The sequence below is a fragment of the Hylaeus volcanicus genome, chromosome 6 (assembly GCF_026283585.1).
Source record: "Hylaeus volcanicus isolate JK05 chromosome 6, UHH_iyHylVolc1.0_haploid, whole genome shotgun sequence".
Lineage (NCBI taxonomy): Eukaryota > Metazoa > Arthropoda > Insecta > Hymenoptera > Colletidae > Hylaeus > Hylaeus volcanicus.
Genome location: NC_071981.1, coordinates 18,968,151 through 18,985,783, shown reverse-complemented (window position 1 = coordinate 18,985,783; position 17,633 = coordinate 18,968,151). Strand labels below are relative to the sequence as shown.

Below are 17,633 nucleotides of genomic sequence, written 5' to 3'. Positions count from 1 at the left end.
GCAACCATTGCATTCACGGATACACTCACACGCACTTATCCTCATATTATATATCACACTCCTACAAGAGTAATATCTATAATAGGCTGTTGCTTTTAAGATTATGGGTAGTAAGAAAGCAAGTGCGTAAGAAAGAAATTAATATTTCCGAAGAACGTGGACGTAACGTGATTGATAATGTATATTATATACAGAATGACCCAAAGGAAATCCGCTATATCGATATCTTTCTTAGTTTCACTAATAGGGAGGAGTTGCTTCAAGAGGAACACGATACCGCGTCAATACTTTTTTCATCATCGAAGGCGTGGTGGACGTTTGAAGATCAATTTCATTCTCTCCATGGAATCACCAGTGTTTTTATAACAGAATTCGTTCAAGTGTTTTCAAACTATTCTGGTTCGAAAGCAACGTTAGAATAATGCTTGTCCGATAGGATAATGTCTCCAAATTATGGGAAAGTTGTCGGTAAGTATTTTTGGAGTCTCGTAACAATGGCTCCTGCAGCCAAATTTCAGGAACCAGGCAAAATTATGTGAAAACAAACAGAAATTTAACTAAAGAAAATACCAGAAATCATATTTCAAAGCACAGCCGAGTTCATCAAGGTCTCCTCCTGTTCCACCCCCTTTCAGATTCGTCGCTGATGAAATGTAAATACTTTCAGACCGCGAAGCGAATTCCCACGAGCGATGCCTACCACCTAAAGACTGCTGAAATATTGGCAGCGCAAACGCTCCGCGGCGCGTAAGGACGAAAGAAAGAACGCAAACAGAGAGTCGTGAACTCCCTCCATCTTCCAACCCCTCGTGATTCCCTTGGCGGTAACTGCTACTGCGATCGCTCGTCTCAATTTCCTCCACGCATTCACCATCACCACCATCAATTCATCCCTACCCTAATCCAAAAGTCTCTCCGACGGACGGCATTCACCCTCGTTGCAGCGATCAGCCTTCGAGCACCTCCGCCCCATTTTCCACCCCACGACCTTCGACCAGACTCTGGTCGCCACGGGGTCGAAACTCCAATAAACTTAATAAACTTTAAAAAAAAAAAAGTATATTCCATCGTTAAAAAAGAATCAAACGCCAACTTTTATAGAAATAATGATAACAAACGAAATCTAGAACACCTGAGAACGATAATCCTCACTTCAATCGTCATTAGAGGATTTGCAACATATCGCAACGGTAATAATAAAAACTCGTGGGACGTAAACAACCTGAAAGACATTACCAAACCGCGCTCGATCCGTCCACGAAACCAACGAGAAAACAAACGAAGCAACGGAAAAGGGTTTATTAAATTCCCCGGCCGCAGCTAACGATATCACTCGGGTAAACGAAACGTTACGCACCCTAACCCCTCTCCACCTCCTTCTGTACCTGTGGCGGACGGGATTAATGAAAACATTCACGCATCGTTCATTAGCGGAATGAAATTGTCCCCTTGCAGCCACCCCGGTTGATCGCGCAGAGTTTGGCCAAAGTTCTGTTAGGCGAGACCTCTCTCGTCGGGATGCAACCCCTGTGGAGGGTTCACGGTTGATCCGCGTGGCGCTATCGTCGTGGGGGTGAGGGTCGGGGGTAGGTCGACGGAACTAGACGATGTTCGTTCGAGGGAGGGAACGGAGTGTGGAGATAGTCGACGAGGACGCTGGGTGGTGAGTGGCCACCTTTTCGTAGGTCCTCGGCAAGGTCCTACCGTCAGGGCCGCAGGACCGTTTTGTTTCCTCCGTTTCTCGCGTTCCTCGAGGGAAACAAGAGAAAGACAGATCGATAGACCGGCGGCCAGTGTGCTCGGCTAGGTCGTCTCTGCGTGTCGGGTGCGTGAAGGTGCGTGTTTTTCTCGCGTGGATCGGGAGGACCGCTGGGACGCAGGGATCGTCGACGGGGTGCGGCCGATGATGGTGAAGGCCCCGATCATGGGACCCTCGGCTGGCAGCCAGGGGAACAGGAAGATCCACCCGGGGCCCGAGATCTCGATGAATCCGAGGGATCTGCCGACAGCGAACGCTCCTACACTCCCGGGTATACGAACAGATGGCAACTCTTTCGGCAAGGCAACCTCGATCTTCAATCCCCAGGTAACAGGACAAAGAGGACGCGTGTTCTCTGATCCGTTTGATCCGTTTCGACCCCGTTTCCGACCGTTCTCCTAATTCGTTCGGGTCCGTTGACCTCTTTGTACGCCAAGTTTGTTTTGGTTGACAGCGAGCAGGCTCTTTTTTTTATCGTACCCTCCAATGCCAACTTTATCGTGCCACCAATCCCTTAGACAGCGCCGAAACTTTAACGCGAGAGAGTTAGTTTCGCGTCGCAGCGTTTGGGAAAATCTCCATTAGCGGGAACGTTGTTGTTTGTATACGGTGATTCGGTTTCGAGGCACCGTCGACCGACCTCGTAACGCTGCACGGAGTCGTTACGAAAAATTCTTTTTCCATCACCATCCTTTTTCGATGGTGAAGCGAATTTCGGAGAGTGGTCGTTGACGCCGACGAATTTTTTCGTGGTTGTTTACGTTTCTTTTCTCACGGCTAGCCAATTACAAGTTCATCGTCGTTCCTTTCGTTATTGTTTACCGTGGTTCGAAATTTAGTACGTAGGTGACAACTTCTTGTTTCATTCTATCCGTCTTCCGCTCCGAAGTTTCGCGTTACAGTAGTTACTTTCGTTTTCATCATCGTGTCGAGCCAGAAGATTGGATCGCGGTATCTCCTTATTTAAGAAACGAAAGCACGCGTTTTTCCTTTTGCTTTTGTTATCGCGCAAAATAAATTGAAAGAGAACACCGTCATACCAACAAGCGCAAAGGGAATAACGAAATTAAAATTTTCTTTTACTTTAGAAAGTATAGATAATCCATCCTTAAGATTGATTATACTGTATCGCGATTGGATCGCGGTATCTTCTTATTTAAGAAACGAAAGCACGCGTTTTTCCTTTTGCTTTTGTTATCGCGCAAAATAAATTGAAAGAGAACACCGTCATACCAACAAGTGCAAAGAGAATAACGAAATTTAAATTTTTCTTTTCGAGAACTTGAGAAGGTATAGATAATCCATCCTTAAGATGAATTACACTGTAGGGACAATCATGTTTGGAATTTTCTTCTTGTTATTTCCTTTGTCCTTGTCGGTATGCGAGATGAATTGAAAGGAACGCGTGACTGTTTTGGTAACGTCGAGTAACACCAGCATGGTTGAATAGTTACCTAATTAATCGACGCTTCGGTCACAAGGTTGCGTGACACCACTTTCACGAATACGTACGACCTTCGATGATACGAGATATAGCGATCCAGACGCGATTTGTGGCGAGCGATGCCTTTATCGAACGAATCATAACCGATTGGCGAATCAACAGTTTCCGTATATTGTTAATTGCGTGTATACGTTCACGTATTAAGTTTTGTTTCGTCCGCGATGCAGTCGTTATTTGCATTTTATTATCCGGCTACGTTAAATGTTTATCGATCCTTTCCTTCGCTCGCTGTACGCTTCCTTATTTTCAAATTTTCCGGCAGCTACGATAATTTCGTTAATTACGATCCACTTGATATTCGATTTCCGAGTTATTTCATCGCTATTATTACAGATTACCAGTAAAATACTAATGGCGCTTGCGCGTCGCCCTTGCTCTAAATGACACTCGTTCGACTATTCCCATTACCTTTAAGCCTTTCAAATTTCGCTTTCGCGTTTCTCGTTATCGCTAATTAACGGAGCAGTTTCCGATCAAACATTTTCCATAACTGCACAATTATCGGAGCTAGTTCGAAAACTCTAACAACTCCCCCGTTGCATCGGAGTTTCTCGTTTCCTTTTTATCGCACTGATCGTATTGTTTGCGTTGTATTCCCCCCCCTGCCCCCTCCCTCCCAACTCCTCCCCATCTCCTCGCAGTCGCAAAAAATTGTTCACCAAAGCGAAGATGAAATTTGAAAGTGACTCGTCCCCAATTTGTCGAGTCCTCGATGCTCATCGTTCCGAGTTTCATCTGATATCTCGTTTGCCGACGACCGGTCCTCGTGGTTTCGGAATTATCCGATCTCACTTCGACGAGATCCTTTCTTATTTCATCGGACCCTCCCGTTTGATCATTACGCCGACAGTTTCTACTCGTTGCTCTTCGTTCCGCCTTCGTCACCATACGTTTGCAATTCAATGATTACGGGGAGCTTTCGCTGTCGCAAATAAATTATCGATAAATTCAGTAAGGAAGTAGCGGGTCCGGGCAGCCAACGGTTCGAAAAACGTGGGTGGGAATTCATGAATGAATGGATGCCGCGATCCTTTCTAAGAAACTCGTAATCTTTTAAATCCATTGATTTATTCCGAGTCCCCTTCCTTTACCCCGAATTGCTGAATATTACTGTAAAGACCCGAAGCGCTGTAATTTACACGTTAATTTATATGCCCAATTCTGCAACGTCTTCGAGCTCGCATAAAAATTATTATCGCAAGCAGCTGATATGCAAATGAGTCAATAGGGTCCCGTCATCTTGGAAACGTGATATAATCGCGATTGTTTAGAACTACCGATTCGATTAAAATTCCCTGCTCTTTATTTTTATCTTCGTCTTGGCAACGGTGTCTGGAAGTTTTTATAAAAGCACGAAGGATTAAAGGAAATATTACAAGAAGAGGGAAGTAAATAGATTCCTTAAGTACAACCCTTGTGCGAAAGAAGTGGAAGATAGCGCTGGAAGAAAGTTGTAAACGCTGAGAAATTTACGATATAATTCCTTTCCAGAACTTTTACGAATTTAATTTAAATTGAGAGATATCTGAGCTAGCACTCACAATGCAAGAAATTTCTCGTTGATCTAATGCATTTAAGTAACGCGTTTATTTACTTCGGCAACAATTACATTTTATATTCTTTCGAAAATCTGAAGACGAACCATGCACCCGGGTAGAACGTTTCTACTTATCTTAAAGCTTCTATATTCCGAGTTTCGAATCAATTCTACCGTCTCCAGTTTAGTTGGAAACAATTATAGTCGACGTGTACGAACGCGAGCGCGAGTAGAATTGTCAAGCATTGGTCAGACACGTCCGCCAACCTGCAATCAACCGCAAACGTGGCCCGGAGAATTTCCAAACCGGTTTCATAGAACACGGCGACTCGTACGCGCTAATTTTATTTTCCAGTTTGCAAATTCTATTTATTCTTTTACGCAAGAATTCGTTTCACAGCCTATTGTACCACTTATCCTCGCCCACTCCGCGATAGAACGAGAACATTAGACTTCAGGATTCAGACTGCTCGCGATGGAATACGGAATTTCGCGAAAAAGTATAAAACTAGGCCGGAAAATTACTCCAACGACCTGGCGAATACAATAAATTGCACAGAACATTCGTTCCGAAAAGGCTACGTAGAAACCGCCCGCATGATTCGGTCAAAAGCACATGGCTGATTTCACAAAACAAGAACCGAAGGATGAAAAAGTTGGAAACGATTCAAAGTAATTATTTTTCGTCGATTAAAACGAGGTGAAAAATATTCCAAGGTATTCTCTGTTAATTTTTTTTACGAAGCTCCAAGAACACCTGAAATATCGATTCGTAACCGCGGCTGAAGACTTAGCGGGATGAATTGTTCCTCGATAAGGCCTGTGCGCCGGGATCGATAATTATCGCAGGAAATTCGATAAACAAAGATACCAGTAATTCACAAGAAATTCACTGAAAGGCAGCCTTAAGGCTGCCCGAGCATTGAAAGTGTCATAAAGGGTCTGGAAACCGTAAGAACTCGAGTTAGTCTAAAGCCTTTAATTACTCGTGATTACTGCTCGAGGAGTTCTCGTTTCTTCTTGCGCCCCTCCCCGTCTCCTTTTTCTTCTTCTTTTTTTTTTTTACTTCATCTTCTTTATTTTTTGCTGAATAGGAGTGCACGACCTGGAATCGAAGCTCGTAACTCAGCGTGTCATCCTCTCGTCTTTCGAATAAGTGCTCGGTGCGCCTCAATAATGCACTCGAAGACTCGTTTCCCGCGATTGAATGTGGGTCAGTTTTATCGAGAGAAGCCTGTTCCATTTTCCCCGTCGAGGAGTCCTTTTTGTTGATCTTTTCACGCTTGAATTCCAATAAATGGAATTACGCGGTAAGGAATTTTCAGCGTCGTTCAACGACGAGTAGAAAATTTTTCGCGGGCGAGATTATACGTCGGGGGCGGGAGAGGGGAGCGACCTATCGTTGATATTTTTAGCGGCCCGAATTCCGATAAAACGGCATTGCTAGAAAAGAATTTTCATCGTCTCGAACGAACATTTCTCCGAGAACCTTCACGCCCCGCCGTCCATTTTTCATTATAGGATATTTTACGGAGGCGGTATCATCAAGATGAAACTTTCGATGTCTTCTAGCACTAGGAACGTACAATCTCGGACCGAATTTACCGAAATCTCGGTAACGCGATCGCCTCCGTGTTCTGTACGCGATTTTGCGTTAATGTAGGCATTTAGTCGATCGACCATTTGTCAATCGAACCGTTCCAATCGAGTCGTTCGAAATGAAACGTCCGAAAGTGACTCGATATCCAGTCGATCTTCGCCGTTACAACATTGCCTCGTTAACTGTCGCAGTTCTCACCTCGTTAGCTGTCGCGTAGTTATCTCCGCCATTTAATCTTATTCGCCCGCACTGTTTCTCCCTCACCTCCAGGATGTACTCATTGTCAGAGGTGATCGAGCCAGAGACAGATAATAGCGATGAATTCTTGGAACACCTAGCTCTCTCGATAACTGTGGTACAATAGACCTCTGATTGTCTGGGCCAATTGGACAACAAGACGATCGAATAGCTGATATCTTTGGTTAATCTAATGATCGCAGTTTCACCTGAACGTGGATCGTTTATTACGGAACAACGGGTCTAAAATAAAATACAACGAGGTAAAAAATACCGCGGTATTGGTACTTTTCGGTGGAATTCTCGTAGGCTGTGCACTTTAGGAAGCTTTCGAATGTATGCTTATAGCGTTGTTAGGAATAAACAGAAGGCCACCTCGTTTCGGAATATCGATACGGTTACGAGTTTTTGATAGTAGACGAAGAACTGGACTACTGCCAAATTCAACAAAATAAGAAGTGGGAAACCCGATGAAACACAATTTTGCTTTCTACCAGGTGTGCAGGAGTTCTTTTTTCAATTCTATCGTTGATTCATTTATTTTCTTCGGCAATTTTGTATTTGCGCGAGAAAGCGATCTATATATGTTCGATTTGAATTGACCGCCGAGGTGCGCGTCGTTCACATCTTTTGCGTACATATACGTTGTATTATAAATCTGTCAATTCGTAACAGTTCGAGTTGTTGGATTAATTGCGTTCAGGTTAGGTATTTCAGAAAGTTAGAATCGCTTCATTATGCGTTAGCGGGAAAATGCTCTTGCGCATCTCAATCGCGCATGCGTCGAGCACTTTGGCGCTCAAGATCGAGCTTCAATCCCTTAGAGAAGGGACAGGGTGAAACGAGCTATTTGTCTCCGAAGATAGACATAGCAAGAATATGATAAACCCAGAAAGAATGTGCATTACAATAATTGAAATTATAAAAAAAAAAAAGATGCAGCGTATAGCGTAATTACTTCGGTTGTTATTTTGCATATATCGCACCCTGTACATTTTTAATTATTCTAATGCACGTTGTACGTTGCTTGTATTTTGAAGCAACTACAATGTACGCTATGCGTTTTTACATCTCTTAATCTTCAAAGTGTACAGAGACTGAGAATATAGTGAAATATATTTAACGCGTAAAAGTTTGTAATATACAATCCTTGAATTAATAACCTACTTTGTACTTTCCATATCACGAATCTATTGACAGAACGGGCGTCATTTCATAGCCACTCGTACGACCTGTCACGAACACCGTACTACGTACGTTACCACGCTCAACTAATTAACGAGAAGGTCACGTATAGTTCGAACAAAACTCCAGTTCGTTTAGCTCGTCGCGACTTGATTTCACGTGTGTAACGATGCCAGCAAAATTATTACTTTTATATGACCGTAGCCCTGAAGAACATAAATCTACTCGAAGGAAATAGCATTTCCTCCGCACGCACACCATCTTACTAAACGACACTAATTCTAAGGCTAATACATAGTTCCCGGGAGATCCGAGCTATCGAGTGGAAAAACGTTTCCAGAAATCCAGATTGTTTTCTGGGAACAGATTTACCGCGTTCCATAACCACCATACCGTCGAGTATGTTCACGAGACGCTGCATGTTCTCGATGACCATAACACGAAGCACTTGTCATTTCTAACTGTCCATTTATATAAATTGTCTCCTCTACCCGGGAGGTCCGTGCAGCTGCAGAGTCTCGGATGCAATTTTATGGTTCGCGCTTGGGGGATTGAAGATATTTGTTATTATTTTCCTTACTTTAAACGTAATCGTTTTACTTAAAAAAAAAAAAAAAAAAAAAAGAAATGAACTTTTGTAATATTCGTTTCGATCGTTTTTATGGAACATTTTACACGGTTGGATTTTCTTGTCGTACGTAAGAACCCGCATCGCATTATTGATCTTCGGTACGGGACATTTTTTTCACCTTTTTGCAGTTTTACAACAGAGAATTATTGGAGTAGAAGCGTAGCGACAGCTTGCGATGAAAAAAATTTTGAAAGAGAATAATAAGTCTCTTCTCTGTCCCCAGCGAATGGAAACGTCGGAAGTGATTTTACCATTTCGCTCAAATCGGAATCGTACTATTCTTTCCATGAAAATATTTTTAGTAAATGGGTAACTCGTATCACTTATCCACGACGACGAGAAGATTCTTGCTTTTGTAAAAGTTAACTTCATTGGTCATTTTCTAACCAAATCGAATCTCTTTTTACACTATTCGTTCAACTGTAACTAATTCTCCCGCGGCGATTTTTAAATCTGCAAATGGTATAAATGGAAAAATTTTATTGCAATTCGGTTTAATTTAACCGATAAGCTCTTAGTACTTAACTCTTAATATTTTACAATAATCGCGTTCAGGCACCATTCGCGGGCATTAGCAGCGAATATCGGGAGTTCTATCAATATTTCATACATTCAAATGCGACTTCTCCGCGTTATTTTTGTACAAGTGTGTCGAATCGTTATCCCCTGGCCGTTTGACCGGAACATCGCGTCATTGTTTCATCCGATATCAAAATAAAACATCGCGTAGAGAGACATAGGTGCAATTGCGACGAGCCTAACGAACCCGCTTCCAGCGTCCGCTAACGCAAAAAATCTTAATTAATCCCTAACAATCAATTATCGTTTTTCGAGTGTCGTACGCGAAATGGAAATGTCAAGGATACACGTGTCATCGCGACATCCAACTGCAATTTATATTTCTACGCTGCGGGATTCGGGTAAAATGACACAGGGATTTCTGAAATTTCAGAACACGTAGAGAAACTAATTATTTCATTCGTTTCGTCGGCACGATACAAATAATTATTCTATATTTTAAAGCAAAATATTTTGAAACATCCCCCCTCGTCTTTCTTCCTCTGAGCAATTTATCTCTCTGTTTCGTGATTTTTCAGAATGTTCATTTCCGCTAATTTTCTGTAAAATTCGCTAACACGTGCAACGATCCTCGACGCGTGAATATTTGACGGGTATAGCCCTACCCATGATTCAGCGTCATAAAAGTGTCTACTATATCATCGATTGATGGGAATTCGATATACGTCCACGTGTATATGCATGAACGCGTAACACGCGCGCTTGTAAATGTAACCGACTTCCATCCATTTCGCAATAATGGAACCTTTATGATATTTGAACAAAGAGAATTTCGAGACATTCGTGGCACGGCGAATTTTCTTCGATCGTTCGCAAGCGGATATCGACAACGACGGAGAAAACCCATTTTATCGGCGACTAAAACCTTTTCTGCGGCGCACTAGCCGCACCACTTTCATTGAAAGGTTCAAGTAAACTGAAACTAAGTGCGTCGGATTTGTTTGCAAAAAAAAAAAAAAAGGAGTACGTCAAAATTCCGAAGATTGCTCCTAGTACCTTTTTCAGTTCCGTCGAAACCATCGAACGATTCGAGTAGTTATCGAGAAGGAAAAGCGATTGAATCGTCGAACCATCGGGGTTGTTTGGACTTTGCGAACAGCGAACTTGGCGATACGGGCGTGACTTGTTCGGTATCGCGGAGACTAACGCATTTTTGTAAAGTGGTAGTATCAAAGGGGCTTCGGTGTTAAATAAGAATTTGAATTCAGGGAAACACTTCATCGAAATTACCGTTGCAAAATTAACGTCGAAGTCGGCTCGTCTTATTGGAAATCAAACGCATCACGGATGGAAAGCATGGAACTATTAGCATCGGTGAAGAAATCGGGTGCTGTGCAACCGGTGAAAGAATAACAATTAACTCCAATGACCACTCACGCTACGATGTCAAGCGAAATAGAAACGCTTGGTTATCCAACGACGCGACCTTACGGACAAAAATAGTCATTCCCATGCTTCGAATAATTGTTCCATTTCGGACATCGATACCATCAAAGTCGATTAACTTTTTCGTAACACGCCGATTTCATAACTCGATTAGCCTGGTACGGGAATAGAGAGTGGTCTGCGAATCGGTTTCCTAATAATCTAAATATTCTACTCGTGACAGGCGAGCCGCGAGCAGATTGACGCATGAAACGATCGATGCATCGGATGCACGGGACGCGCGTTTGGTCTTTTTAAGTTTCACCTCGTGTATCAATAATTCGGCTGACGCTAATAGCGGTCCAATTTCCGTTCGACGCGTCGTATCGATTTATTTGAACGATCGATGGCTTGGATCCGGTAACACGAAACCCAACCGGCGTTAATAGGAGATGAAAGAATGTTTGCCCCTTTTTTTAGAGCAATTAGAAATTGACAAGTATTAACAGATGAATCGGGCTGTTGCCAGAGCTGGGGTAAACGTCGGTGTAAATTACATGGAAACCGCGGGATATACATTTCCGCCGGTAAATTCGACGATGTTTGTTTCGCACTTTCGCCATAAAACGTCGTTGTTCGTTGTAAAGAATCTCGACAGAGACCGATGCGTTGCGAAATTTTTCGTTGCGTGGTTTTAATTGAAATTCAATCGAAAAAAATAATTATCCAAACGGAGGGATATTTTTACAAACGTATCGAACGAGATGCCGGAAACTCTGATTCTTTTTAAATAATCAACGGATAATCGAGAGTTCTTGAAACGTATTTCTCCATTCTGAAAGTTGTTTCGAAATTTTCCGCGGTTACAATACATTTCCTGCCTCACGAGTAGGAAAGTAATATTGTAATGCGCAGCTGGGTTAAGTGTTTCACACTTGACACAGTAATGTGTTTCGTACGCGCGATTCGTGGCGGTGTCGAGTGGCATAGAAAGTACTCGCGGAATTTTAACTTGCAATATTGCACATGCGTCGCAACAATGTTCGCATTGTCGTTCGTTAATTAACCTCGGTTTTAACGATAGAAATTATTTAGCGTGTAAAGGCCAGGAATGCTGCTGGTTCTTAACAATCGCGTGCAATTTCTTCACCTGTTCGGAAGAGACATTTCGATAGTGCCTATCATTCTTCGTCGTATCTATCTTACGTCCGTACTTGCAATTATACACCGTAACATTGTAATTCGGTCAAGTTCGAGCTTCTGTTATCGATTTGCTTTTTAATTAATTCATTGGCTAACGTTCGATCCTCCGGCTGTTTATTTTTAGAAGCATTCCGATGTCCCGTTATAAATAGAGGACGCATTTACAACAAAAATATCCACCGATGTATAAAATATTTGCCAGAGTCGTTGAAGAACGTCGTCTGCTCCTCGAATCAGCCTGCGGTCCTCAACGAAATTAGTTTTACGCTCGCCGCGACGCTATCAATCAAACAGCGACGCGTCCTACATCGATTTTCCACTAATTAGACTAAACCTTGTGTGCATGACAGGTGGACGTCTCGACCCAGGTGGATCTGCATGGCGGTTTTGGTGCGTCGGGTGGTAACATTAGCATCGACTGGGATCGTAGAGCGACCCCGCTCTACTCCCGCGAGGACATCAAAGAGCAGTATTGCATAACCAGTAGGCAATTGGACGCTGTCGAGAAATCCGAGGGTGGGTTCTTCGGTTGCCTGTCGACGAGAGGGCCATCGCCGTGCAGCGCCGCGCGAACCTCGATCCTCTCCGCTTGCGTAAGAAGCGTCCCCAGCGACGAGAACCTCTGCGACGCTCCCTATCCCAGACGATCCCTCCAAATCATGTTCCGTCAACCTCATTCGACCTATTCGAGGGGTCTGTACCGTTACGACTTCGAGGACGAAGCCGACTGGATCGAGAGTTCCTACTTGCGGCGTCGACCCAGATCCTTCTGCACCGTGTCCGATCCGAAAAGGTAAGCTCTACTTTTAGGATACCGCCAAAAAATACGTATAGTCATAGCGAAGAAAAAATGATCGAACTGCGAGATCGGTGCTAGGATCTTTTAGAATTTGCGTTGAATTGTTATCCTCGGAATCGTATTACGCAGCGTTCTTAAGGCCATCAATGTTTTTGTTAAAGGAAACTTTGTATTTTTATCTCCTCTGTGATGGTGCTGACGTAGAGGGACGAAGTCAGTCAAGTATCGTTACATGACCTCGAACTCAAGAAATCCCTTGATCATCGCATTGTGATACATTTATCGATAAACTCGAAGATCATTCCGAAAATAAATAATTCTGAATGAGCGATAATTACCAAGTACCTACCAAAAGAATTTCGATCGATCTTGTCGCGCGAGTTTATAAGAAAACTACTTTCTGTCTCGCGACGCGTTAATCACTAGTCGTACAGCGAATTTACTACTGGTTTCGCTATAACGATGACAACGTTCATGGAGTGTAAAGAGATTTACTGCCACCGAAGAAAATATCTGGACTTTCACGGTGCCGTGATTCGACGACATAAATATCCTGAAGTGGCAGAAAGGAAAATTAACCGCTTTCCCATAGAGTGCAGAGCTCCCATTAAATCTTAAGATGGAGCTTGACAAAGTATAACGTTATCATTCAAATTCCAATTTCTATTTAACGAGTGATCTATGGAAAGTTCTGTACCTTTTTTTTTTTTTTTTTGATATTCGAGACTTTCATTCAGATTCTAATTCTATCCTTGTCTTGCATCTGGGTAGTAGTAAGCTGTTTCGAAGGTAGTAGTAAGAGATTACGGGTTCGACGACGCGTTGAGTGGTTCAGTTTATTTCTAATTGGCGCGAGTGGTGCACAGAAGCTTCAATGACGACGTTGTTTCAAGGTTGCGTGTAAACGATCGATGAAAAATTATGTTCCCGGAGTAAATTGATGTATTTATACGTTATCGGCGTATCGACGCGAAAACTGCAGCTATAAATGCGACACGTGGCGAGTCGATTTTATATAAGGTGTACCCAGAAGCTACAATAGAAAACAAACATCGATAGCTAACACAAATGTTTACCTGTAACACACACGAGCGTAGTTTACTATTAACCGTTTCGATCAAAGATTTAGATTCTCTCCTTGGTATAACGGATTATATAAACACGGTGTTTGACCTGGGAGGTGAAATAAAATTTATTATTCGTATTGGCAGTTATTTCCTTTATTTTTGTAAGATTTTTTTAAACGAAACAAAAGCATGGTACGAGGAGGCTGTGTATATTACATATTCGCGTTTCTTGTTTACAAACTTATTTATGTACGGAAGAGAATGGGCAACAATAGCTTCGCACGCAAATGGGAAGTTGTATAATAAGCTACCAGAAAGCAGTTCACGTTGTCGGAGATGCACGAAAGTGGAAGGAGGATTCGTTTTATTGAAATTAGAAGAGCATGCCCGCACCAACGACGGAATAATAACGCATCCTCGAAGACGAGCTGAAATCTAAATGCAATTTATTTAGGTCGTTGTTTCAACGTCAGAGAATCAACGCGTCCCGCTGTCACCCACTTTTCTCAAGATAATACCTGTCACGCGTGAGATCGGCTTGTGGTCGACACAATAGGAATGAAAATGCAGTCACCGTGTGTAGTAATCTCTCTCTCTCTCTCTCTCACTCACTCTCCCTTCGCCTCTTCCTATTTCTGCCTTGCGTTAATAAAAAGTGAGAGTCACCAAGGAAAAATAAATGTCTACCGACCAAACGGCTAACCGAGTCACTGGCGCACACGGCGTTACTCATTAGTAACCAGTAACCAGTTAGTTACTAATCCATTCCGAGCAAATCCACGCTAGAAATGTTTTCTTGAAATACGTGCAAATAAATATAACGTACAAAGTTCGAAAAAGCTAACAGTGTTTGAGTAAAAAATTCACAAAGAAACGCCTTTTTTTGGTGTTCGAGGGTGGAAGGTCCGCTTAAATTCGCAATAACCGAGCGGCTCTCTCTCCTGTATAAAGTGTCGCATAAATTAGCAAAATGAATAATTTACCGTCTCGTATAAACGAAACCCTTGAATTTTGCGAGCCAACAGAGTTCCAGAGAGGCTGGGAGAAAAGGCTGGCCAGCTGGGAGGACTTGAATCGCTCCCGTTCGCATACTTATACGGTTCACGATTCAATTGACCCCAACATGGCGGGAGTTTTCCAAAGTTTTTTTCCATTTAAGGTACACTTGGCTTCCCGAGGACGAGGAATCGACGAAACTGGAGGGTCCACGGCCGGTTTTGCCTCCCGCACCCCCGCCGCCGTCATCTCAAGCCCCGAAAACGAAGCACGTCAGCTTCGCGAGGTCGCACACCCTCACGTCCTTTGATGTCCCGAGGAGCAGAAGTTCTCCGAGACCGCAGAACCCGGAACGGCTTATAGATTCGCAGCCAACGATGCAGAACACAATGCTTCCTTCGACCTTACCCCTGATGCACCCTTACGCTGCCAGCGAGCCACGCGTTCTTGTCCTCGGTGAGTTTCTTTTCTCATGCATAAGTTCAGCAACGGTTAACACTCGCGCGGTCAATTTGCTCTGCGCTACGTAACGTAACCTGTTGAAGATGTCGTCGAAGGTAACGGAGGGTTACGGTAAAGTTAATCGCTGGGTTGCTTACAGAATTGGTATTCATGGGTAAATTATCGTATCGAGATCGAGACGTTAAACGGTGCTCCGCGAATAATGTCGAAAGTTGAATATATCGAAAGACAGATATTTATTTAGATTTTGAATAGTCGTGGGAAACGCTCATTGGCTCGAAGAGTATTACAAGAACCTATATTAAAGAATCGTACGATCCGCCTTTGAAAGACTATGCAAATGCGCTTTCTGTCTGAATTATCGTAGGTACACTACCTGGAAAGCACTTTCATAGGAAGTTAAGGTATTCAAATTTTTCCCAACAAATTTTTTCTGAACGAAGAAAGAGACCCAAAGAAAGTAATAACGCGAGAGCATCCTCTTCGTGATCCTTTGTAGGATAAGTTTGAGCTGAAGTTTAATAATGGCACTTTAGCCGCGTCTCGTACTTGGTACTTCGCGTATTCATGTATCCCCAGTTGGTATCTTTCGTTAAATTATGTATCCGCGTCTTAAACTTCGGCGTGATAAAGCCATAAAAGAAATCAAACTCGGATGCTCCGTTTTTACGGCTAGGTTACGCTAGGAGAAAAAGAATACGGATAAGAAATCGTTTTTCTTTTTTTTTAATTTCGCGAATCTCATGGCTACACTTTACGGGTCAATTTTCACGTATTCACGCTCTTTCATAGCCGACTCTCGACTGACTTTTTCGCGAAACGCGTAGCTCCACTCGTTCCTCAAAAGTACATACACACTTTGCCCGTGTAACTAAATAGATCCTCACTGGACTAAGGACACCTCTTTAAAAAAGTGTTTCTATAGAATGGCACACTTAAAAGTCTCTCCCCTTACAGTCCCTATTCCCCTTCCGGGAAAAAGGTACAGATCCTGAAACGAAAACTTTTACGAGATTTAACGTATACGCGCTCGACATTTTTAATATCTCTCGCAAACAATATTCGAGGGAAAAGTAATGCCAAGACTGTACAAATTTTGGGATTCGTAGAGGAACGTTAATAACGATTCAAACTCTTGCTCGATGCTCTAATCGTATTCCTTTTTCTAAATTGGATTAAACATTAACATCGCGAATGATACAGAAACGTTGGTACAGCCGTTGTTTCGATTACCTGAAATTTATGATAGCTGAAATTGAGATCTTCGTGGCAAACGGTGTTGTCGATCGGTTTGACTTCCGAGAGGCCCAATTATAAATGCTAACATTCGCCAGCGCGCAATTAGAATAATCGCGATTCAACCGTATCGCGTTGGAAGGAACCGAAGTTCGTTCCCAATTCTACTCCACATGCTCTGCAGATTATCAGGCCTACTCGAATATTAACTTCTCGCCCAGCGACCGGCTGTTAACTCAATATTAGCCACCAAATTGCCAATATACGCGGCCCAATGGGTCTTCATATTGAATTCGTATAGGAAATGATAACGATTTCGAGTAGTTTCGCTGCATCGATAGTAGTCTCGATTCCCAAGTGGCGCCAGGTCGAATCGGCGAAGGCATTAATTTTGCTTTCTCGATTAATTCCCAGCGAACGTCGAATTACGACGCCAGGATAAATTATGTTATCAGGTTAATTTCAGGTTTCCTGTGTTCATCTAATCTCTATCCTTTTTTTCATAGTCAAGTCTTTGTTTAATAGTCGAAACGCGTTTAGAGAGTCTCATAAATTGAGAGGTGTGTTGCAATAAGGAGGATATTTACGTATTTAAATCATTCCTTTTTTTGTGGTGCAATAAGGAGGAAAATTTGGAAAAATGGAGCTATCTCCTTATTACGGCACACCCCTCCATTGTATCTCATACTCCAGACACCACTCTTGCGTATTCCTACTTGAGACGTACGGAGGGTCTCTGCAAGTTGATACGAAACCACAATGAAGAAGTAGGAGGAACTAAACGGTATGACAGGGTGTCCCCTAAATGGCTACGCGCGGCCAATTGACTTTTATTAGACCATGGATAGAGAGCCTGCTGTTTGAACGAATCAGCCACTTATGAGGCAAAAAATAGTCAACCATACAGTCAGTCCCATAAGTATTCTCGTATTAACGCCATTAAACGACAAAATTATTTTGATCGATTTCTGCAATGAACGGCTCGCATGTCACTGGCTTCGGTATTTCAACCACTGAACTTGATGCCATCGTCGGCAATCAGCTTGGAGACGCGTTCGTCGATTTTTGCCGTTGTAGCGTGAATTTCGTTCCAGAAAAGCCACCGAAACGCGGCGCGATGAAGACTCAGGCGACCCAGACGGAGCTCCCGGCCGTGTTTCGCCGTCGGATTCCCGTCAGCCTCAGTCCCGGGACGATACACCGAGTGAAAATGGTGTCCCAAGGCGCTCAGACAAACGGCCTCTTCAACGGGAGGAAGTTGACGAAAAGTTATTCGGAGGCTGGCCAGCTGGGCACTCCGCTGGGCGGTAGTCAGACTGGTACCCCTGGAAAGGAAGAAACGGAACACGAACCCCTCCACAGGACGCAGAGCGAGGAACCACCGAGATCGCCTTTCCTCGTCGACACGCCACCTCCTCGTGCATCCAGCACCCCCGTCGCTGTGGAGGAAGTTCTGACCAACGGGGACATCTC

General features: G+C 43.2%; 1 protein-coding gene across 1 annotated transcript; it reads left to right on the top strand.

Moving 5' to 3' along the window:
- The first annotated feature begins 468 nt into the window (after positions 1-468).
- LOC128877909 (uncharacterized) lies at positions 469-13,667 on the top strand. The gene is made up of 3 exons (XM_054125552.1): positions 469-2,086; positions 11,951-12,393; positions 12,561-13,667. Exons 1-3 carry the CDS (start codon positions 1,904-1,906, stop codon positions 12,601-12,603), a joined length of 669 nt encoding a protein of 222 aa, XP_053981527.1. The 5' UTR covers positions 469-1,903; the 3' UTR covers positions 12,604-13,667.
- The last annotated feature ends 3,966 nt before the right edge of the window (positions 13,668-17,633 follow it).